Source organism: Excalfactoria chinensis, chromosome 2 (assembly GCF_039878825.1).
Source record: "Excalfactoria chinensis isolate bCotChi1 chromosome 2, bCotChi1.hap2, whole genome shotgun sequence".
NCBI lineage: Eukaryota > Metazoa > Chordata > Aves > Galliformes > Phasianidae > Excalfactoria > Excalfactoria chinensis.
The window spans coordinates 4,909,568-4,934,059 of record NC_092826.1 but is presented as its reverse complement, the minus strand read 5'-3'; the positions used below and the strand labels follow the sequence as shown (position 1 = coordinate 4,934,059).

The following is a 24,492-nucleotide window of genomic DNA, read 5'->3' as shown; positions in this document are numbered from 1 at the left end:
AAACGTCTTCTGTTATCTCTGCTAGTCTCCAAAACTCAATTTGAAGCTGCACAGACATTCAGACGAACTGAGGTTAATCTTGACAAGGCTCACAGAGAGTAACTGGAGAGAAGGGAAAGGAGACAGAAAGGGCAGTTTGCCTCAGCTTGCCTTTTCTGGAGAGGTCAAAGATAGCCTTGGCTTAATAAGCAGTGATGATACTTTATATATGTAATGGGTCACAGTCTTGGCTTTGGCTGTGAGGGGCCATGAGTTTCTGTACTTCACTTGACTTCTCCTCCTAGCAACACTTCACATTAGACATCACAGTTCACTGAAAACCCAAATTCATTCAGAAGACACCATTAAGAATGTGATATACATAAATTACAGATTTGATAGCTGCGCTGCTAAAGGCAACAGAAATCAATCACTCAAGATGAACTGAGGGAAAGTATCCACTCTCCAATACAGAAGGCCAATGCTTCCATACTCAAACATTCAATATACTTTACCATGCTCAAAGATCTTAACATATTTCCGTACAAAATAAATTTGGTGTCTGGCCATAAGGGCAAGAAGACAGTTTCTCCTGCTCCCATCCACCCCAAGAAAAAATGATTTATTTCTGCCACATATTAGGTAAAATTTCCTGGTCTGGGACTCTGCTATTCCCCAAACCCCGTGCATACCTCATGGAGCACTCCGTGGCCCATGGTGGGACAGCACCATGACCCAGGCCCTGTGCTGGCAGCAGTGTAGCTTAAAAGCATTTGTGTTAACACAGCAAATATACTCAGGATTGCATGTCTCCTACTCCTACCATGTATGCATCCCCTAGTACTCCTCAGCACAGACATCCACAGACAGAGATGTATCATAGTATCATAGTATCATAGTATTGTGCAAGTTGGAAGGGACCTTAGAGATCATCGAGTCCAACTCTCGGGATTCGAGCCCTCTGTGTAGCAGAGTGGCACTTCTACCACTTGTGCCACAGGGGGGATTCGAACCCCGGGCCTCCAGTGTTGCAAGCGGCAATTCTACCGCTGCGCCACCGCACTTTCTTATTGAAAGTGTCTGCCTGAATCCCAGAGCTCACTCTGAGTTATCTAGAACCAGCAAGCTCCACGCAGCTCCAACTTTATTTACAGTGGAGCCCAAAGGAGACAAGTCCCTAAGTACCAATGGTAGCTTCTATTGGTAGCTTAAGCTTCACCACGACCCTGCTTTCGTCTACTAATGGCAGCTGTCATTAGCATTAGCTGATAGGAAAGAGAAGACATGAGCAGAATGCCTTTCAGATGTTGGTGACTTCATCCTACAATGACCTACACAGGGGCATTTCTTTGAGAGGGACATTCTACATATAACACATGGCGTTACAGAAAGAATGAACCTTTATTTAAAAAAATAAAAGGCTCCAGGGAGACCTGATATCAGTCTTTCAATATCTAAATGGGGGCTATAGGGAAGAAGGGTACAGACTCTTTAGCAGGGTCTGCTGTGATAGCACAAGGGGAAATGGTTTCAAAATAAAGAGAGGAGATTTAGACTGGATGAAAGGCACAAGTGTTTTTACAGTACAGGTGGTGTGGCACTGGAACAGGTTGCTCATAGAGGTTGTGGATGCCCCCTCCCTGGAACCATCCAAGGCCAGGCTGGATGGGGCTTTGAGCAACTTGGTCTAACAGGAGGTGTCCCTGCCTATAACAGAGGACTGGAATGAGATGATCTTAAAGGTCCCTTCCAACCCAAACCATTCTATGATTCTATGATTCTGTGATATCTCTATAATTCCTACACATGACATCAGACTTCACACATCTCATCTGGTAATTCCCAATGGGGAATTAATCTCTACTTTGTGAAATAAAAATCAGTTAAATCCAGTAGTTTGAGGCCAAGCTGGGCAAGGCCACACCTATTAGAAAGGCATCAGCATGCAGTTAAGTAGCTCTACTTTTGCTCTTGGTCATATTGTCCCTCAGAGATTAAAAAAAGAAAAATGAAAGAATCTCATGTGTCCCTTGAGAAGTAACTTTCATTTTCCACTTCAATATTGCTGAAGGAATTCAGCTTGTCACGGTGTTTTCCGGAGTGGTTATGGTCTGGTTTGTTACGCAGAGGTTGCGGTTGACTCCACAATCCCCATAAGTACAACAGAATTTAACACAGCTGACCAGACCTTTGTTTTCATGGTTCTGTACTTCTTCAAAGGCTCGATGGGCTTGGATGGTCATATTCCCTAATATATTATTCTACAGGTGGTTTGAGAATTTTGATCACTAGCAAGACTGATGTTTAATGTGGCATGAATTTTTTAACTCGGTGCAAGGTCATTTGTAACTCCAAACAAAACATTAACATAAAGATAAGATTCAGATTCAGCCTAAAACAAAGAATAATACATTAAACAGACTAGCAGGCTTGTTCTAAAGGAAGTACCTAAGGGGCTGGTAGGGGGGGCTATAAGAAAAAAGGGAACAGACTCTTTAGGAGGGTCTGTTGTGGTAGGGCAGGAGGAAATGGTTTCAGACTAAAATTGGGGAGATTTAGACTGGATATAAGAAGTTTTTGTTCACAATAAGGGTGGTGAGGCACTGGAACAGGTTGCCCAGACAGGTAGTGGATGCCCCATCCTTGGAGACATTCAAGATCAGGCTGGACCAGGCACTGAGCAACCTGATTGGACTATAAGTGTTCATTGTGGAAGAGTTGAACTAGATGGTCTTTAAGAATCCCTTCCAACTCAAATGATTCTATGATTCTGTATTTTCTACCAATTACTTAGACCAGGAAAATAAAATAAAATATATAAAATAAAAACAAAACATACAATCCAGTATCTTAATAAGACTATTTTACTGGCATCATGCTTCTCCAAATCTAACAAAGCTGCGAAACTCCAGAGAGACTCCCAGAAGCCTTTTAACAAACATGGAAAGTGTAAAGAGAGAATGGCAATATTATCTCTGGGTGGTAAAGTTCTTTTGATGAAAGGACAAATTTCATCCCTGGTCAGAATCAAGCCTTGAATTGTGAAGCACATTCACACCACTGTAATTACTGAGCAGGAATGAATTTGGACCTATATATTTAAAACAGAGACATGAGTCTAGACTACAGGCATGTCTTTTCTGCTGATCTTAAAGGAGGGCTGGGCAACCAGCTAAGGATAGGACAAAGAATCAGTGGGCCTATATTGGAGGCAGGACCAGTGCCATGTCTTTAGGATCAGGACTCTCTCATCTCTCTCATCAAGATATTTCATACAGTTATTAAATAAACACGAGTTTTCATCATAAAGTATCTGTCCAGGAAAACATAAAGCACTGCATGGGGATCCAATCTACTATTTGCATTAGCTTCATATACATTAACTGTGAAGTGTAATTGCTTTTTAATTAACGTTGCCATGGTGTACATTATTAGCTGGATCATTTTAACTCAGAGAGCATACCCCACCTGCGGTAGGATTTCATCTCTTTATGCTTCACTTTCACCAAAAAGAGCCGCCATAGCAGAAACAGTGCATCCAGTAGGGGAGGTTAAATGCTTCTAGGAGGACTCTTAGGGAAGTAAACGTGGTGTTTTATTTTTCTAGGTGAAAAGATAACATTTGACACATCTTCAAACTTCACCCCAGCACAGTTCCTACTCAGCTACAAGCCCAAAAGTGTAGGAAGACTCAAACCTGGCATCCAGCCTGATGCTTCAGACAGAGTGAGATGAAAAGCTTCGCCTACAAGCAGGAATAAACTGACACCCAGACACTAGTTTCTCTTTACTGACTCCAGCTGCTTTTTTATAGGTTCTATCAACTCTTGAAATATCATGCACAATGTGGGAAGAAAAAACAAACAAACAAACAAACATACAAACAAAAAAACCTAAGGAAAAATAAGTCTGCAGTTATAAATATATTGCACATACATGACTGTATTCCCCACTGTCCCCTCCAAAACTGTATAATTAAACTTCCACTGATTCAATGAAAACTCAGTCTGTGCTATTCTGAAATTAGGATGGTCTGCTTCCCCTGTGGGAGAGCAGATCCACCCAGCATGAATAGCACGTTTGGCCACCCATGTGGTTTACATTCCCTAAACTTTATTTGCATTTACTGAAAAAAAAAAACCCTCGTGATTCACATCCAATTATATACATGCATATGTGCACATGTATACGTTTAAAAACAAATCCCTTAGCAGACGCTATAAAAAGAAGTGAGTGTAGAAGAGGACGGCACATGTTTCACAAAAGAGCTTAATTGCAAGCTAGGATTGTGAAATGTGCTTGAGTCCTTCAGCAGACATGGAGTTCCTTATCAATGATCAGCCAGGAAGGGCCTGTATCCACACACAGACAATCAGCCAGCATCTTCCACTTTCCATGGCAAACCACACAGTCACTGGGAGGTAAACAGTTAAGGGGGGAGCAGGCTTGGTGCACACAGCCCCATGGCCTTCTGGTGACAGCAGGTAACATGGAAGCTTGTGCCATAAAAAAGTGTGGGCAGGGAGAGAAAAGCTACAAACTAACCAAGCTCTTTGTGGATACGAATGTATCGGCATAAATTTATCTGCTCCTGTTGGCTCTTTTCCCTCTCCTCCCACCACAGCACAGATTTACGGGTAAAAAATGCTTTTCCTGAAAAGCTGTTTTTCTCCTGTACATTTTGTGGTGAAAGGAAGGCAGTTATTGGGAAGGAAAAGAACAGAAGATGAAAGAGCCAGCCCTGCACGATTACAGCCTTGTGTATTCCTGCACCGCTCCTGAACTGCACCAGCACCAACATCATCCTGGCGTGGCACTGAACAGTCTGTGAGAAAGGACAAGTGGGCAGAAACATCATCTGGAAACCTATAGAAACAGTCAGGGTCCGCACTTAGTGCTGGACTGTGTTGAGTATGCTAGCAAAGTGTAGGTACACCTTCCCAACACCCAATACACCCACATATATTCAAGGGTGAGGAATGAACTCCTAAAAGTAATTTCTAAATTGGCTGCTCACGTCTTTTCTGGTAGTAGGAGAAGCCATATTTTAAGCCTGAAAGTGCTGGACCTTACACCAGGACTGTGCATCTTCTTTATGCATAGGAGCGTAAAGTTTTTTCCCATGGTGGAGGGAGCTGCACCACATCCAAACGCAGATTTGCATTTTAGCAATGCAATAAAATCACCAGTGTGGTAAGGATATCACACAAACTCAGACCCACAGCTTATATATATGGGGTGGAGGGGGACATGGGTGGCTCTTTCAGCAGCAGAGATGTTCCTTCAAAGTGACATTCAGAACCTGCTGGGAAATAACAGGAGACCTGTGCTGCTGGTGCAGTGTTTGAATAGCATAATCCCAGCATGACACACATGTTCAATCCTGTCATTTTAGTTTTTATCTTTTAGTGCCTGTTGTACGACCTTAAGAAAACCATTGGAAATGCTAGAACTAAGTCAGGTCTGAAGTAAATAGCTATTCAGTGCTGCAGAAAATCAGCCTAATACTTTTCTGAGGTTTTGTCTAATTAAAAAAATTATTATCTTACTACATTACTAGTTCATGGAAAATGATATACAGTGAGATATTACCGAGGATAAACATAAATGAGTGTGACTGTGTATAAACATAAATGAGAGCATAGGCTTTAGATGTGAGCCACAGAATCAATCTTCCTACTTTAGCAATAATCTAAACTGAGATCAGTTATGTTAAAATAAGAAGTTAAAAGAAAAATGAAAGAACTTATTGTAGGATCCGTACAAGGAATAACTTTCTTGCTCTCATGTGACCAAAACAAATGTTTGGAAATTTCAACAAGATGTGTAACATTTTATGACCTTGGCATGAGTCCATGAAAATCAAACTAAAAAGCTGAAACTTCACTACAGGCTCCTTGCACTACAGCACTTCCAAAGCCAAATTACTTGAGATAAGTAACTATCTCAAAATAAATGGTAGAGCTGAATGTGGTCTTGGGGTGTAGCAAACCATCTACTAACTCCATTTGTTGTAGTCCTGTGCTTTATTCCCACATACTCAGCAAGTACCCTGGACAGTATTTTTAGCTAAATAGTAATATGCATAAGAATTTACAATTAAGAACAAAACCAAAAACTCACCCACTAAGATAAACTGCTAATTATGAATGATAAAAAACCTTGATTCTGAACCATCCATAAAGTGAAAGAGACCTCATACCATACAAAGCTGTGAGCAGGTAAAAACTGAGTTTCTGAGAAATGCATTAGAAATACAGTATTAGTCCAAGGAAATTAATTCTTCAGGATAATATCAAGGCCAAGAACAGCTGATCAGATAGGTAAAAAAAGCCAAGCATCAGCTGCTATGCTTAGTAAAAGAAGTAGGAAAAAAAAAAAAAAAGGGAGTGGAAACAAGATAAAATATTTAACAAATTCATAGCTCTGCAGATTTTACACTCATCTTTAAACTACTCTGTTAAGTATCAAAATGTACAATTCACTATTCCAGTCCAGTTCTCTTTGATAGCCTGGAGGAATACTTAGCAGATACCTCCCTAAGCATATTGATTTGTAACTAACACAGTAAATTTTCTGGGATATTTTGCCTTTTTTTTTTCCCACAAGATGTTACATACAGTTTAGGAAATCTCATGACATATGAGATACAGCTGAGATAATGATGACTTCCTTCCGGCTTCATGCTCTGTTAACCTTTTCATTAAAGCAATGATGTTGGCACTAATAGGACATGAGTCTAGAATGGGGCTGTGTCTCTGGAAGCAGAATGTGACTGCAGGTTCTCCATAAACTACACTGACAAAATGTATAAGGAAATGAAGTGTCAAGAATGAGAAAAAAATTGATATCCAAGGATTTTTTTTTTAATCATGTGAATGATTTCCCCTCCCGAAGTGCCCAGGCCCATGTCCAAGTGGCTTTAGAAGATTTCCAGGGATGGAGGCTCCACATCCTCTCTGAACAACCTGTGCCAGTGCTCAGCCACCCACACAACACAGAACAGAAGTGGCTTATCGTGTTTGGAGAGAACCTCTTGTCTTACAATTTGCACTCAGTGCCTCTTGTCCTGGCACTTTGTACCACTGAAAAAAGTCTGGCTCCATCTTTATTTCATCCTTCCTTCAGGTATTTATATGCATCAGTATGATCGTTGATGGGATGAACAAAGATATTTTAATTACCTAACCACATACTTGGGCATGCTGATGATTCAAAAGCCATTTTTCAGACTTCTTAGCTGGAAAAGCCAGCAAGATACATTTGCAGATCTTCTATCAGGCTTTTTCACTATCTCCTACAGTTCTAGCTTGCCTGCATGGAGGGATGATTGGAATGGACCAGTAACATGGAGTCAGAAGCACGTGAACTGGTCTGATCTTTTCCATTTTGATTCCAGCAGAGAGATCCATTCATGTTTGGGTCTGGCTTTATTACAGTGAAAGCCTGAAAGATCATTAAAGAGGAGTGGATTTGTGGGCCTGTCTTAGGATGCAACCTTCCTGCAAAAATTAACACGTAAAAAAAGGTGATCCTCAGTGAAGATTTCTTTCAATAAATTTAATTAAAATAGCTGTCTCCTTCCCTGTTACTCTTAATTGTATTTTAACCATTAGTTGCTTTTTAAAGCATTATTTCCTTGCTATAACGAGTCAACAGATTGCAGCAGGTTGTATCACAGTACACTTTAACACAAGAGCCAAATTACCTCAATGCTTAGTAAGAAACACAAGATAAGGAAGAGGAGATGATTCTTTTCACAAATGTAATCACTTCTGCACACGATTTAGGGACGAAGTGCAATTTAACAAAACAGTCATAGAATCATTAAGGTTGGAAAATACCACTGAGATCATCTAAACCAACCATCAACCCATCCCCACCATGTCAACTAAACCACATCCCTTGGTGCCACATCTACCTTTTCTTACACTTTATATATACCAATACTTGAAGATAGTTTTCTCACCTGGCATTGTCTCCTGCAACTGCACTGGCCTCAGATAGCTAGACATTGGCTGTCAATATGAGGAATACAAGCAAGATCTCTTAAAAGTTAATGAAAAGAGGCTCTCAGAAGTTGAATCACGCCACTTGTCTTGGACAGTCTTCTCAGAAGGGATGAATCACTCTCTGGAGGTGTCTATTCCTTTCTGCTGACTATCAAAAGAGTCTAGACAAATAACTTTAGAGCCACTGAAGTTAGGTATGAATCCCACAGAAAATACTTGAAGGTAAAACTACGATCTTGTTTAATTCAATTTGCAAATCTCAGTTCTGATCCAACATCTGTTTTAAATTCAGTAACACCCGCAATGAATTAGAATGATTTGTGATAAAGCATTAGTACATGCAACTAAAATTCTGCAGCACCTTCCTACTTCTGTCATATTAGTACTGCAGTCTCTCTCACAGATATGTTTTCACTGCCAAAACTAAGTGGCTTTTATAGCAAATAACTAATATATGTTATCCATCTTGCTATAAAAACCTGGGGAAAATAAAGCACAGGGATTTTGACTGCAGTGGAGCTAGATGAAGTCTTGTCCAATGGTGGTAGATTGGTTGATTGTGTGAAGTTACACTGCAGTAAAAACATCCTGTATTTCATCTTCACTAGGGTTTTAACATGTTATGGCTTTTTGTCTGCAACACTGTAAAAAAAAAAGAACTGAGGCTTCAGGCTGAAAGGACACAGCTCTATTTTTCAATGTCTATATAAATACATCTGTATATATATGTATGTTTGTATGTATTTTTCAATTTTGTGAAGTTTGGATCAAATTATAGTCAAATTAACAATTTCTACTATTAAGATGTAATGAAATAAACTGTGTTTTGAAATCTGGCATCACACAAGACTACCGTTCAGCAGTTTAGGAACAACAAGGTACAAAAATGACTGTATCCAATTGATCCAGCTACTTCTCCTGAAATAAACCCCTTCTATTTCTGGTCCGTATTAGCATTAGTACTTGCTGTTCCCGAAATGGAAAGCCTGTTGAAAGGTATTTTATGCAGAACTCCAGAACACACTCCATCATTTGCTACTACATTAATATCACAGGGCTCATTACAATTTCTTATTTGCATTTCAAAGAAACTGTTTACTACCTTATCAAAAAGCTGGGTGTTCAGAATTACCTCAATGCTTTTGTTTTACATTATAAACAGATTACTAATTTAAAAAAGAATCTGGCTTTTGGGTGTTACTTGTAGGGACCTTGATGGGATTTAAACACCCTACAATTTTCTAACAAAAATAGTCTACCAACTTAACCACACTGTGGCTCTACCACTGGGGAAGAAATATTCTCAGATGATCAGTACATAGCAATTGAATCATTGAAGGATATGGAGCTCTTGAAGTGGGTGCAGACGAGGGTCACTAAGATGATCAAAGGGCTGGAGTACCTCTCCTACAAGGAAAGGCTGAGGGAACTGGGCTTGTTCAGCTTGGAGAAGAGAAGGCTCCAAAGCGAACTCATTGTGGCCTTCCAGTGCTTGACAGGGGCACATAAACAGGAGGGGTAATGGCTGTTTACGAGGGTGGATAGTGATAGGACAAGGGGAAATGGTTTTAAACTGAGACAGGGGAGGTTTAGGTTAGAAATTAGGAGGAAATTTTTCACAAAGAGGGTGGTGACGCACTGGAACAAATTGCCCAAGGAGGCTGTAGATGCCTCATCCTTGGAGGCATTCAAGGCCAGGCTGGAAGTGGCTCTGGGCAGCCTGGTCTGATGATTGGCGACTCTACACATAGCAGCGGGGTTGAAACTGGATGATCACTGTGGTCCTTTTCAAACCAGGACATTCTATGATTCTATGATTCTATGAATTGAATTTGGTCTGTTTGCCCAGCTCATTTAAAATAAAAATAGAAACTAAGTTTAATGACAGAAAGGACTGATAAACTTCAGAAACTCTCCAAAGAAGAAAGTATGAATCACTTTACAGTATCAGAGAATCAAAATCATTTGAGTTGGAAGGGACCTTAAAAATTAATCTAGTCCAGCTCCCCTGGAATAAACAGGGATGCCTACATCTAGATCAGTCTGCTTGGAGCCCTGTCCATCCTGAACTTGAATGCCTTCAGAGACAAGGCACACACCTCTGCCTTCCTACCTTTACTGAGGCACCACTGAGTGCTGGATGAAAATGGAAATAATTATTTCATATGAATTTGAATTCAAGTAACAACCACTGGATTGAGATCTTTATAGCAGAGAGTCTTACATGTATCAGAGACCTACCTAGAAAATTTCAAAATAAGAAGTCCTTAGAAATTTAAATGACAAGCTTTGCTTTATTCCTGGGCAAGGAGATAAACTTCCTGGTCTTCTAAACACAGATCAGAAAGACAGAGAACTGGAAGAAGAGGCATCATAGAATCATAAAGGTTAGAAAAGGCTACTCAAATAATCTAGACCAATCATCAATGAATCATCACCATGCCCACTAAACCATGTCCATAAGTGCCACATCTATCCTTTTCTTGAATACCTCCACCAGTTCCCTGAGCAGCCTGTTTCAATGCACTCCTTCAGTGAAGGTGAGATTAAGGGTCTGTAAATAAAGTGGTGAAAAAGCTTTGGCTGAACAAGAGAGCTATTAGCCTTGCAAAGGACACCTGGCAAGGGTTTTCTCTTCATTTATCTGTTTAGCGTGGTAAGAAAAGCTTATAATTAAACCTGAAACCTCAGTGGTTTTTGTGCTCCCTGCCCTTGCCTCCTGCTGACAGTCTGAACACAGAGGCCCTGTTGGTGTTTATTAGTTCTGCTGAGAGTTCCTCACTGGACCATAAGAAAAGGAACACCAAGACAGATAGGGCTGTCCCAAGGACAAGCCTGTTCTTTCACCCCATCATTTGCAACCCATTGTAGTTGACGGAAAGCCTCCTACTGATTGCATTTGGTATGTATTGGGCTCCATGGCCTCATTTTTGAAAGTGCTGAGCACTCTGAGCTCCTGCAAAATCAATGAGAGCTGCAGGCAGTGCTGAGAAACAAGCTGCTAATAACTTTGAGCACATGACAATATGTTACAGCTTTTTGTCTATTCCTATTTCTGCGTTTCTCTTTCATTCCTACACTGTTTAGGAATGGCTCCCATAGTCACCATATTTTTCCTCTTTTTGTTCTCTAAATAGCACATTATTTTTTCATAAGATGTAATTTCTCCTGCCACTGAGACTCATACTTTTCCTGATTGTCTCAATGTTTCTTTCTAATGTCTGGGACTCGCTTTTATTTGTCATAAGTCTAATCTTCTCTCTGCCTTTGCAATTAGTTTTACTGTACATTAAACATTGTTCAGAGAGATTTCTTTTCTGAAAAGCAAGAAAGACTATTTCAGGCTAGGATAGATGTTTCATTCAACTAGATTCTGTGATTTTGAACAAGGTATTGTTGGCAGTTCAGTGATTCATTGTTTTATGTAAAAATTTGTCTATGTCTTATGATACTATCATTATTTCAGTGTAACTGATGAAAGAAACTGGAGATTAAGAAAAAAAGGCAAATGCAAAAGATTTAATTGATGTCACTTTATCGTATGTCTACTTTCAGAATCTCTTGTTAAGGTTTCCAGTGGTCTGTAGGAAAATAAACTTTTGGAGCATGCTACTTTTCTCAGCTGCATCAAAGAAGCTCAGAAATAACTCAGTTTTCTGCCCTGGAGTTACTTCTAAAACTATGTTGCTTCACTGACTGTTGGATCCATACTTTAGTTCCCTAAGTAAAAGGCAGGAACAAGATCACATCTGCTGCAAGGAGGAATTGTCTCTTCACTGGAAGACAATGTGTGCATTTTCTAGCACACAAAGAAAGAAAAGCACATTGTGATAGATCACTTTCCAAAGCTGTAGCAGAACTGGGGGAGAGAAGGTACAAGCTGTAGGATCACAAAAATATCCATGTGCTGCCTGGAGGGACTGACAGCCACTTTGTGTTCAGGTGGGAGCAGTGGCCACCTCTCCCATCTCACCTATCAGTAATAATTATGGATACTGAAGAACCTGTTCAAGGTAAAATGGGATCATGAAGAAATTAGTCTGCAGTGGGCTATTTTTGTTAAACAGGCTGTGTATTCAAGGCGGAGCAGGCTGTGCTATAGCCTAAAAGCTGAGTATGGAAGAACCTGTCTAGCAGTTCACTTTGTAGCAGAGTACCAGCTCACATTATAGGGAGGATTCTGCTTAGTTTTCAACTAATGTTGCGTAGTCCTTCAAGCTGGCATGAACTAGCAGTTTACCAAAAGATACAACACAGCTCTTCTACCCGTCTCCCGTTACTTAGTCTCACTTTGTGCCAGTTTCTCCACTGGGACAGCAAACAGCCATGTGGCTTCACAGTGAACTAAATCTGAGAGAAAACTAATCCAGGAAAGAAAGTAAGAACATTCACTGGCTCCCTGCTGTAGTTCATAGCAGGGGCACTTAAAAGCCTGTGCTGACAGATGGGAGAAACAAGCAAGGAGGAGTAAGACATTTTTAGCAGTGGGGCTGGGTTTAACTGGTCGTAAAAGAGCACTGTTGCTAATCTCAGAATAAACCTATTCATTTCACAGTCACAAGCAAAATAGGAAGTTTATTTAAGTGAATTGGAGATTGTACAGTAGAAGAACAGGACTGCAGTTGCAATCTGGGAAAACACTTTCTTCTAAATAGCCTGTGAAGGGACTGAATCAACCAGAAGTCACTGCTCAGCCCCTGAGCTCTGGTATTTCATCAGTTCTGGAGTGATTTTTCACTACATACAATAATTTTAGGCAAGCGTTTGATGTGAAATCAAAAAAGAATCCTGGAAAAGAATAAAAGAATATCCTGCTAGAGCTACAAGCCAAGACAGCAAAACTATCCTTTGACCAATGGCAGAAGAAAGGTATATCACCACTAAGGCCTATAGAACATTTTATGTCCTCCCAGGCCATCATCCATGAGAAGCAAAAGTTTTGCTCCTCTTTCAAGCAAAATACAAATTGATAGAAACACTGCTTGAACGTATTGTTGAAGCAGACAAATGTGCAACATCCCACTAGGAGTGCTGCCTGTGGCACAAGTGATCATAGAATCATAGAATCACCAAGGTTGGAAAATACCTAAAAGACCTTCCAGTCCAACCGTTCACCTATTACCAATAGCTCCCACTAAACCATGTCCCTCAACACAACATCCAGTCGTTCCTAGAACACCCCCAGGGTCAATGACTCCACCACCTCCCTGGGCAGTCCATTCCAGTGCCTGACCACCCTTTCTGAAAAGTAATACTTCCTAATGTCCAGCTTGAATCTCCCCTGCCATAGCTTGAAACCATTCCCTCTGGTCCTATCACTAATGACACGAGAGAAGAGGTTGATCCCCAGCTCACTACAACCTCCCTTCAGGATGTTATAGAGAGCAATAAGGTCTCCCCTGAGCCTCCTTTTCTCCAGGCTGAACATTCCCAGCTCCTTCAGCCTCTCCTCATTTGGCCCGTGCTCCAGCTTTGTTGCCCTCCTTTGAACACATCCCAGGGCCTCGAAGTCTTTCTTGCAGTGAGGGTCCATGGTGTATGCAGGAGTTAGAAGCACAACAGTGAGATTATCCTCATGGGACATGTGGTGCTAATGAGACTTTATCCAGTCTGCTAGACAGCTCAGATTACCCTAAAACAACCAAAAACACTTCAATCTTCTCTGCACCCAATATGGAAGATGGTGTTGCAGTTTTTCACAAGTAAATGCATGGCATGCCCCAAGTTCTGCCCAGATGACAAGAAGCTTTGTTCACATTTGTGGAAGGTCTCTACAAGTGATTATGATAATAAAAAACAGCTTCTAAACCACCTTGCAGTAAAGCCAAAACTTGGAACTACCACAAAGCTGAACTTCTAGAGCACGCAAATAAAGTCATATTCCAACTATGAAAGGAAGTGTGGACTGCAGATTCACAAGTCTACTATTTTGAATGGTGTTCAAGCTGCTGCCTTGAAGGTTGGACGCAGTTTTGCATTTAGAAAAAGAGCTGTGGTACTGTAGAACTGACATTTTATGAATTGCACACACAACCCAAAATCATAAGAGACAAGTACAAAATAGAAGAAGATTCTTTATGAATCATCTGAACATGTGATTGCTTTTGAGACTTGATTGCAGGAGTTGGTATTTGCACTGAAATTAATGATAAAGTATTGGTACCTACCAGATACTGAAATGTTTCAGCTCTAGCTCTAGTGTTTGCAAAGGATTTGAGACTGATTTAATGACACAGACCTTTGGTCTTCCACATACTTACAGAAGAACTCACCATGAAAGATAAATCAAGCTCACAGGCTACTGAAAACTGATTGCAGAAAGACCTGCATTACAAATACAACTCATTAGTGGTTCTGGACCAATGCTGATGTCAGTATTTCCTTAGAAGACATCTGCTTGTGGTTCTCCTATTACTGGGTGTAGAAAAAAAAGTAATCTTTAGCAGAGACTATAGCTCTCATGCCAAATTTCTTTTCAAACTGTGAAATTTGACCTTTGCAATAGAGTAGAGCTCAGAAATCAGCCAGAGGTTGCCAAGTCACAGGCTTCTCCTTTATGGAGTCAGGGAAGACCAAGAATGTTTTAGGAGAATATTTTTGCTCAGTTTTGCTAACAGCATCTTATCACCTGTCCGGCTTAACAGCAACAACAGAATACTGTAATCAGTTTTGTTTAAGAAAGAATTATCTCTGACCACACATGGGTGTTCTAGGGTACCACTGCAATGTCTTCCTTATTGAGGTTAACCTCCAGAGCTACCAGATCCATGTTGGGTCAACAGTTTTATACATGCACTAATATATCAGTTTCAGCATCAGATGAAACCTGTATTGAATCTGAAACAGTTGGCTCTGTTTGACAAGCATAAACCTTCTATTTAACCTACCAGAAGCAGGTGCCAGTGTATTTTTAAATATTCCATAACTGCCTGTTGTTACCTAAACAACATATAAGCAGAAACTCTATTTAGAACGCGTATCTGGAATTTTTAACAGAATACATCTGTCCTGCTGTCCTGTGAAAGAATTGAGCATTTTTGCCTTCTAAATATAGTCCACAACGTAGTGGAGACTTCTGGCAAAAATATCTCCCACTGCCAGAACGTCTCACTGAGCAGATGTTATTTTTTGATTCTGTCTTGCTTGTTTCCACAGGATCAAATGGGAGCTAAAAAGTTATTAATGAACATAATGGCATGTACGTAGCAATAAATTCAGTCAGATATAGCAAGATGCAATGACAGAGTCTAGGACAGACATCCAGTGAGACCAAAGACAAGTGATTACGAACAGCTGTTGGCATGAAATCCTCTATTTGCAACACTGCACAAGTCTTCCCATTTTGTAATACAGTAGTAAAAGGACTGGAAAACTCATCACTGGTCAGTACTACAAAATAATTTCCCCTCTATCATTTCTGCTCACTGATTCATGTCTCCCAGGAGCTCACAGAGGACTGCATCTATTAAAAGCCTAGGGTGGCTCTGCTGATACACACTTTTATCTCAGAACGTGCACAAACTAAATAGCATCTTGGCATATGCCCTCACCATGTTCTCCACCCACCAGTGGTTTGTATGTTCCTGTTTTATTCAGAGTTGTCATACTGAAATTACAGAGTGTTAACCACAACATCTATTATAAAAGTTTTACCTTTTAAACACGTGTAAGATATTCCCCTACAGTGAACTCTTCTCCTGTTCCCGCTATATTAACACAGCATTTAAAAGTGACACTGGCACCAGAAGAAACTGGATTATCCACCAGCTCCCTCTCATCCTCCAGAACAGTTCCACTTCATATATTCAGGTGACAAAAGAAGGTTACTCTATGCTAATACAGGACAGGATCGGGCTCCAGGTATACTGAGAAGGACTGAGGCTAGATATTGAACAGAAGTCTTCTCTACCAAGTCTGGAATGAAGGATCTAGGGATGTTACAGCATCTCACTGGGATCCCTGAATCAGAAAAACACCCACTAGGAACACCTTTTGCTGACCTATTTCTCATAACTTCAGTTGATGTGACAATCATGTCACTGCAAAGACTGATACACTTTAAGGCATCTGCTTTTGCTGCATTAGTTGTTAACTCCCCTTCCTATATCGGATCCACTCCTCTCAAATTCCCTATGCACTTGGATGGTCAATTCCCCTATGTCACTGCCAACTATCTTACACTTGATTACTGTGCCTGAATGTCCCTCAAAATGTACACATTATCCACTCACTGTTTGTTCAGATAACTCCCTTCCTCTCTGCTCCTGCTTTAATTAATAAAGTTCATTGACGGCTGTCCAGTTCCCTTTGTTCTTATGTAGAAACCAATCCATACAGCAGTCAGCTTTCTCCTTGAATTTCCCTGTATCTAAAACAACTAAACATTTCCCTTTCATTTACCCTTTCAGAGGCTCTATTTTTCCACACCAAACCTACTGGTGAAGGGGGAAGCAAACACCTTGGAAAGTGACAATTATCACAGATGGATGAAACATGCTCCTAGTAATCCTTTGGGAACTACTCAGGAGTGACGTGAACGTAAGTGTGAATGTAGTATGGACTCAGAAAGCTGCAAACAAATGGCATTATACTCTGTCAAATGGACAAATGTTTTCTTGAGAAGGCAACAAACGGGTAAGAAGAACTGAAAACAGTTTTCCTGGAAAAGAAGTGTGACAGATTTTCAAAAGAAAATTAGAATGTGGTTGTTCAGCAGCTGCAGTAAGAGGTTGTTTGTGTTGTCTGAGTGAATTCACCAGAAGGGTTTACTCTGCCTTATTCTACTCTGGTCATAAGTGTATAATTACACACATTTTCAAAGAAAAACATTCAGCTCCTTCAATCTGCAATGTGTAGTGAATATCCAGCGTGATTTTCACTTGTATCAGACTCACACTATCTACAAGCATTTTATTCAAGTGGCAAAAAAGCAGTCATATCACAGCATTGTGGGGCAGTGTCAACAACCCTGTGTCTGCAAGTGCAACGCTCTATTTAAGAAGCACTCATAATTCCAAAGTGCTATATTAACACATTTGTAATGCAAAGGGATGTTATGGAGATCCTCACAACATCAAACTGAAAGGCCTGATTCTTTCCAGGTAAGTTACTGCCAGCAGACAGTAACACAACTTCCTAGCCTGCAGACCAGGTCATTGATGCTGCAACATGTTACAGCATCCCATAGAGATCCATCTGTTGTCTTTCAAATTCAGACCTATGGTCCAGAACAGTATCTAATTAATTTGACCCAAAGGACTGAAAATGGCCACAACACACACAGAAGAGCAGCAAAACCAAGAACAAGCGAACACTGTTCTCTACTAAACACCATTCAAAACATCACCAAGTTTTATGGGGTTGCTAGGCAGAGCACTTGCAAACAGTAGTTGTCAGTAGAGTTAAGATGCTGAAAGGCAGAAACAAATAAGTTTCATGTGTTTCCTATTCTCAGTGCACTATATAGGGCACTTTTTTTTTTTTTTCTTTTTTAATCTCATAAAGGTAGAAAATAAGAAAAACAAAACATAATAAAAAAAACCCTTCCTCACTCCAATTAAAAAAAAAAAACAAAACAAAACAAAAAAAAAACCACTAAGATTACTAAGATTCCCATGCAAACTTAACCAAATTTGGGGTATAAATAAATAAAATTGTCAACCTTCTCACTGATGTCAGAATAAAGCAGAAGAAAACCATTCAGTCCAAAATATGATAGGGCAGTAGAACTATTTGAGAATGAAAAGGAATACACAGTCTGCTTTTTAACTGATCACTAGAAGCTGATCTATACTTTAAGCTAACTTGGGCAGAAGAACCCAGAATGGAAGCAGCTCAACACAAGCCAGGTAGCAAAATGACTTTTTACAGAGTGGAAGAAAGCAGAAGACAATAAAATAAAGAACAATCAGCATAGAATTATAACCAGGTAAGCATGAAAGGAAAAAATCACAGCTTTTCACACCTACATGATAATCGAACCTATTAATTCTCTTTGCGTAAAAGAACTGTGAGGTCTACTTACTTTCACAGAGGCGTCTTCTCAGCTTCCCACGAATTTTATCGATGGCATTGTAATCGGAGACGTGAAACACGTGAGCAGACTTTGGTTCTGAAGCAATCTCCTCCAATTCTTCTTTTAAGGCTTCACCAACACCCACAGCAAAGATCCTAATTCCAGCCTGACGAGCTACGTTGGCTGGATCCAAGACATAGTCCTGGCTCCGTCCATCAGTCAGAAGGATAGCCACTTTTTTAACAGTTCGATCACTAAGTCTCCCACCTGCCTCTTTGGAAAAGCTGTAAGTGTTGATGTACCTGAGAGCATCTCCAGTGTTTGTATTACCCCCGTAATACCTAATTTTTCGGGCGGCCTCTTTGATTTCCTCACGGGTTTTGTACTTTCCCAGGTCAAACTCAGTGGTTGGCTGGTCGCTGTATCGCACCACACCGACGCGGGTTTTATCAGGACCAATCTCAAAAGTTTCCACCAAATTAGACACCCACTGCCGAACCTTCTCAAAATCTTCTTTTCCGACACTGGAGGAGGCATCCAAGATGAAAACAAGGTCATAGTGAACATTCTTGCAACCTGCAGAAGTGGCAGAATACATTGCTGAGGAAATTTGAAATACAAGTATCAGACATAACAAATATTCCCCAGGCATGGTCTCTCAGTGAGCAGTGCTGAGGAAACAACAAACCCTCTCCCTCTCCTGCAGAGAAAACGCAGATTCTCAGTCGCTCTTCCTTGTGTTTCAGATCCACAGTAGATCAGCACATGCTTCTCATTGAAATGCATACCCTTTCTCTTCCTGCACTACTAACTTCCTCTGCTCAATCTTTCACCTACACCATCTGCATGTATATGAAGCTATTTTTTTATCTTTTAAAGAATTTGTTGCACTTGCTTTGCTAGGCAATGCTCTGAAATGACCTTGGCAGCTCAAGAGACCTGTTCTGACCTTCCCTATGCCAATCTTGACCTTGAGTAGCAAAGCTTTCATGTTTCCTCCTGCATTAACATTAAGATTTATGTATTCTTAGCTAGAAGCTGTTCTTCTGCTCAGCATGGTAGCTTGGTGAAGCAACTTTATAACACGATTATTTTGATTTTGAGGCTCTCTGCCATTGACTGTTGACTAAAGGATGACTCACTGAATACTGGGATGGCTTCCCTGACAACAAAGGGTAGTTTCTTTGTAATGAAAAAGTTCACTCATCTCTACAAACACCCATTTGGCTCCAGCCATGATATTTGTAATCTGTGGCCTGTGTAATCTCAAAGGCAAATGTATTTTAATTAAAATTTTTTTGCCCTATGAAACCAGACTGATCACATATTTGTCAGCTGATTGCCAAGAAAATAAATCTCCCAGGAGATGTTTTCTAGCTCTGTCTGAATATATGCAAGCCAGCAAGTAAAATATACATAAAAATTCTCTGAGATGACCAAGCCATATCAACATTATGCCACCTGGAAAAAAACATATACATGTATATATTTAATCTGCCATTATAAAGCATAGTGCCTAACAAACCACACAGCTTCAAGACTGAAAGCTTTGAATTTATCTGTTGTCACAACTACCAGTCATCATTTCAGCATTAGTTCTTGTCCTACACCATCTCACAAGCATAATTGCTTGTTTGAACCAATCCTAAAAGGTTAATTAGAAAAACAAAGCACAAACAATGTGTCTAAGGACAGAGAACTGATCCATACAAGTGCCTGCACCATTCAATTATTAATATCACAACCATGGCATTAACTTCCTCCATGCTCTGGACTAATCAGCACACTTCCATGTATCAGAAAATCTGGGAGTAGTCAAGGAAAGTTGTGACCCTAAAGTATGCTCACTGAGAACAGTTTTGCTCTCTATAAGAAGTTACATCCTCACTATATGGTTTCTGGGTTTTCACACCCAGATTAGTTCCAGCCAGGCTCCAGTAACGAAACCACTACATACGAGTGTCATAGAATCATAGAATATCTGGAGGTGGAAAGGACTCTTACAGATCACCTAGTTTAACTATCCTGCAATGGTAGTTAAATCACCTAGTTTAACTACCCTGCATGAACATCTATAGAGAGATCAGGTTGCTCAGAGTCCCATCCAGCCTGACACTGAATGTCTCCAGGGATGGGGCATCCACCACCTCTCTGGGCAACCTATTTCAGTGCCTCACCACCCTTTCTATTAAATATATATATATATATATAATATATATATATATATATATATATGTCTTATTTATAAATCTCTTTTAGTTTGAAACCACTTCCCCTTGTCTTATCACCTCAGATATGCCTCACTTCTGCAGACCTGCCTGGATGGTGGCTGACCCCAGCTACCGTATTCAGACTTCATCTGCACTCTACTTTTCTGAGTCACATTCCTGGCCTCATCTTGGACCTGCTTCATCGCTATGAGCTTCTCTGATGACCTGGATCCTTGGTTGAACCACCCTCAGACTTGCCCTCTCACTTGTGGCTTCCCAGGCCTTAGGTAATACTTGGTCCTTTCTGCACTTAACAGATCTAAAATGCTAATGTAAAAGCATCCAGTGCAGGTGCTAGCTGAGGACTAGAAATTTCTTCCGTACAGACCAAAGAATACGGAGGTATCCAAGTACTTGTATGACAGCCACCTCAGTGAATAGAAACACACTACCCAATGTTACCCATGTTACTGTTTGCATGTCTTTACAGAGTTCTGATATCTGAGCATATAGGAAGATCACAAAGTCTTCTCCCACATTTGAGCTTACATTTTAAATATTAGTTTTGGTGCAATTGATCATTTTGATGCTGTGCACATGCCCTAGAGAGGACAAGAGTCCTCTGGACAGGAGCAAGAAGGATCTGTCTGGATATATCAGCAGCATGAGCAGCTACCTGGAAGCTGTTGCACAGAGACTGCAGTAATTCTCTTCAGCCAAGAGAGTGTGAAAATGATGGAATATATCGTTTTACATTATGAAATGTCAATTACATTACACCCATGTATACTGGCTAGAATGCCAAGTGTAGTTCTGTTTGCTTTTTGCAGAATATAAGGGATGTAACAGAAAAAAATTAAGCGAGAAATCTCTGATTTCCACAAGGAAAGAAAAAAATTACTGTTAATCTCTGCTGTCTGAAAGAATATTAACTGAGACTAACCACAAAATATGAAGGTTTAACTATAAATCCCACAAGTTAAAGAGCTTCCTGTGTTTCATTTTAATGACTTTCAGCAGATGAGATGACTGCACTTTAAAAACAAACAGAACAGAAAGAATCCATCCTATCTGTGTTCAAGGGCGATGAGCCTTAAAACGAGGCTTTTTTGAAGACTAAAATGTGATGCCTATTCAGGCAGTATTGCAGGGCAGAAAAATGTGGTCTTTTAGGATTATTTTCTTAAAGTCAGACATTCCTAGCTGATGGCAGTGAGATTAAATGCTGCAGAAAAGCTTTTAGTAAGTATGAATCTGCATTTTTATTACTGTATTGTCCACTGCTGGGCAAAATTGATTGTTTTCCAGGAATGCTATTATAATGTTGTTTACTGGCAGAAACAGTTCGTGTTAAGAGAATATGGGACATAATTCATAGAAAGTGAACTTTCAGTTTTTTAATTACAGGAATGCCCTCTGAAACCACAATTCCAAGAGTTCAGACCTGTTCAGACACTGGCTAAACCATTTTGCTACACTGCCATTATAAATAACTCACAAACAAGCCATAAGCCCAAAATTACTTAATGTAATTATATAATGAAATTATAAACAGTACTTCTTTCTATAACTGATCCACTAGCACTAGAAAAGATGACATTTCACTTTTTATTTGTTAATAAGTAGTCATTCCTTTGAAACTTGATACTAAAAGACTTAGAAAAATCATAGAATCATAAAAACAAAGAATCACAGAATGTCTTGGGTTGGAAGGACCTGCAAAGATCATGTAGTTTGAACAACTCTGCCATGAACAGGGTTGCCAACCAGTAAATCAGATACTAGATGAGGTTGGCCAGCGCCCGATTCCAGCCTGGCACCTTGAGCTCTTCCAAGGATAGGGCATCCATAGCTTCTCTGGGCAGTCTGTGCTAGTGACTCACTGCCCTCAGAGAAGAAATTTCTGCCTAAAGTCTAATTTAAACCCACCCTCTTTTAGTTTAAGACTGTTCCTCCTTGGCCTATCACTACCAGACCATGAAAAAAGTCAGTCTCCCTCCTGTTTATAAGCTGTCTTTAAATACTGCAAGGCTGCTGTGAGGTCTCCCCAGAGCCTTCTTGCCTTCTTTTCTCCTTTTTTTTTTCTTTTTTTCTTTTCCTGGTAAATCTAGCCCTGACTACAAAACAGTATATTTCCTAGAAAGAAACAGGGAAACCCTCTATCTCAAATAAAAGCTCAAAGCTCAAAGTACCTTTGGGCTTTTATTACAAATAAGCTGTGTAATTTATAATAACCAGTGTCACTCCCTGACCTTTAGAATCATTCAGTTGTAGATAAATAAACTCTTCCTACTCCCCCTCAAAAAATGACATGCCCTTGTGAAGACTACCTGTAGGAACAGGCTCTCAATTGCACAGTTCTCTACTCCATTCATGGAATCACAGATTAACTGAGATTGGAAGGGACCTCTGGAGGCCACCTGGTCTAACATCTCTGTTCAAGCAGAGACACGTCATTCAGTGGCATTTCAGGGGACACTGCTAAATAGCACAGGCCAAAAACCATGCCAGGAACTTAGCTAGACAGTATGAACCATGAGATGGAAGAATATGAAGAGCACCCTGACTCAGTTTAGTTCACTGGATAAGTCCCAGTCAAAAGAAAGATTCACCAGGTCTAATGTGAAACCCACTGAACTCAGTGTACAGTGTGATCGCCATGCATCTCCACAGATAAGGCATATCCAGAGCAAGTTGCATGCTGCTCCTTTTGTTCTGGATGGCTGAAAACCAGAAACTCTAGTTAAATCATAACCCTGATCCCTTAGCTCCATTCCTAACGTCTGTTTTATGTCTTTTCAGTAGTAAATGTCATGCTTGCTTTTTTTGTTGCTTTCTTCCTACAATGATAACAGCGATAGCATCTCAACCTTGTAAAAGCCCCAGCAGCTATTTAACAAGAGGGGAATGGTGCATACCTGCTCTCTGAGCCTCAGTTCTCTCCTCAATGAACACAAGTGTGAAAAGAATTAGGAGACAGGGTAAATGGCATCTTCCCATAACAGACATTATCTCCTTTCTCACATCAGCTTGTCTTTTCACTGTGGCGGGAGGCTCTCTAGAAATCCAATCTGTGGCCTATCAAGGAAAATAAAGAGCAAGTGTTATCTCACAGAAAAAACAAACAAAAGTAATGATGCAAGGCATGGGAGCATCATTTTGAGGAGTTGTCTCTTCTGCTTCTCATGTTTTTGACGAGACACAAACCACCCAGACAAAGAGGCAAGAAGTTCACCTACTTTTCAACTGCTATAGCCTTTCACTGCTTCTATTCAGCGTGCAGCAGCCTGAGTGGAAAAGGAGAGAGATTACCAGATTATTATACTTTAATTGAGCTCACTGCCAACTACACAATCAACGCACTGGAGTGGAAACTATTCTTGACATGGCCCTCCCACATATTCATCATTAGGAGATACAAAACGTGGAGCTGGGATACAGCCCACTGCAAATCACACACAACACACTGCCACCTCGCCCATGGCTGCTTTCAGTTCCCAAGCCTCAGAAATGCTGAACACTAAAAACACATGGCTGTTTTCCTACACGTGCTTACTGCTGTCCACATCTATAGTCATAAACTCAGCAGCTTCAAAATATATCTTTCAACTATTTAGGTAAGAAATGTAAAAGTTCAGGTGGAATACCTTCAGTTTAAGCTTACTGTCTGAAGTATACCTTGTCTGAAGCCACAGAATTCAGACAGTGCCGTAACAAGCCGTGCCAAGTATAGCTACATTTTCTAACACTAATCTAACTCCTTTCTTACTGTTTAAATATTTAATCATTTATTTACTGTTAAATTTTTAATTAATAATTTTTACTATATGGATCGTGAAATCATTGCAATTTAATGTACAAAACTCCACACATGCAAGGGAAAATAGTTTCCACCTTGCAGCTCTTATCGCCCGAGGAATCATTTTGGAAAAGCTTTGCTCAGCTCCTGCTTCCATCTTTTACTCTTTAGTGCATAGATTTCTTGGTTCATTTTCTTAAGGAATTTCTTCTTATTCTCTCTTTTAACATGCACATCAGCTTCTTCACCTTGATGTGTAAAGAAGGCATAAAGGGAACACTGTATGCTGTGGATCATTGCTGTAGGGCTGATTATGCATTCTAGGAAATTTCTCTGTAAAGTAATACAGTTCTGGGGGAATCATGAACAAAAAGAATAGAGGTGTCAGCATTTCTTCACGTACGGTCTTGATCAGTCAAAAATTGGGCCAATCTCTACTACGTCTCTCAGAAATAAATCGCATAGCATTCTGGTTTA

General features: G+C 40.2%; 1 protein-coding gene across 1 annotated transcript in view; it reads right to left on the bottom strand.

The window, feature by feature from the left end:
- The window catches only part of COL22A1 (collagen type XXII alpha 1 chain), a 184,427-nt gene extending 160,897 nt beyond the window's left edge, over positions 1-23,530 (bottom strand). The window contains exons 1-3 of the mRNA XM_072328724.1: positions 23,456-23,530; positions 23,135-23,294; positions 18,016-18,582 (exon numbers count right to left, since the gene is read on the bottom strand). Of these exons, the coding sequence (XP_072184825.1) occupies positions 18,016-18,582; positions 23,135-23,225 (658 nt within the window). The 5' untranslated portion in view covers positions 23,226-23,294; positions 23,456-23,530. The remainder of the gene's footprint in view (positions 1-18,015; positions 18,583-23,134; positions 23,295-23,455) is intronic.
- Between the last annotated feature and the right edge of the window lie 962 nt (positions 23,531-24,492).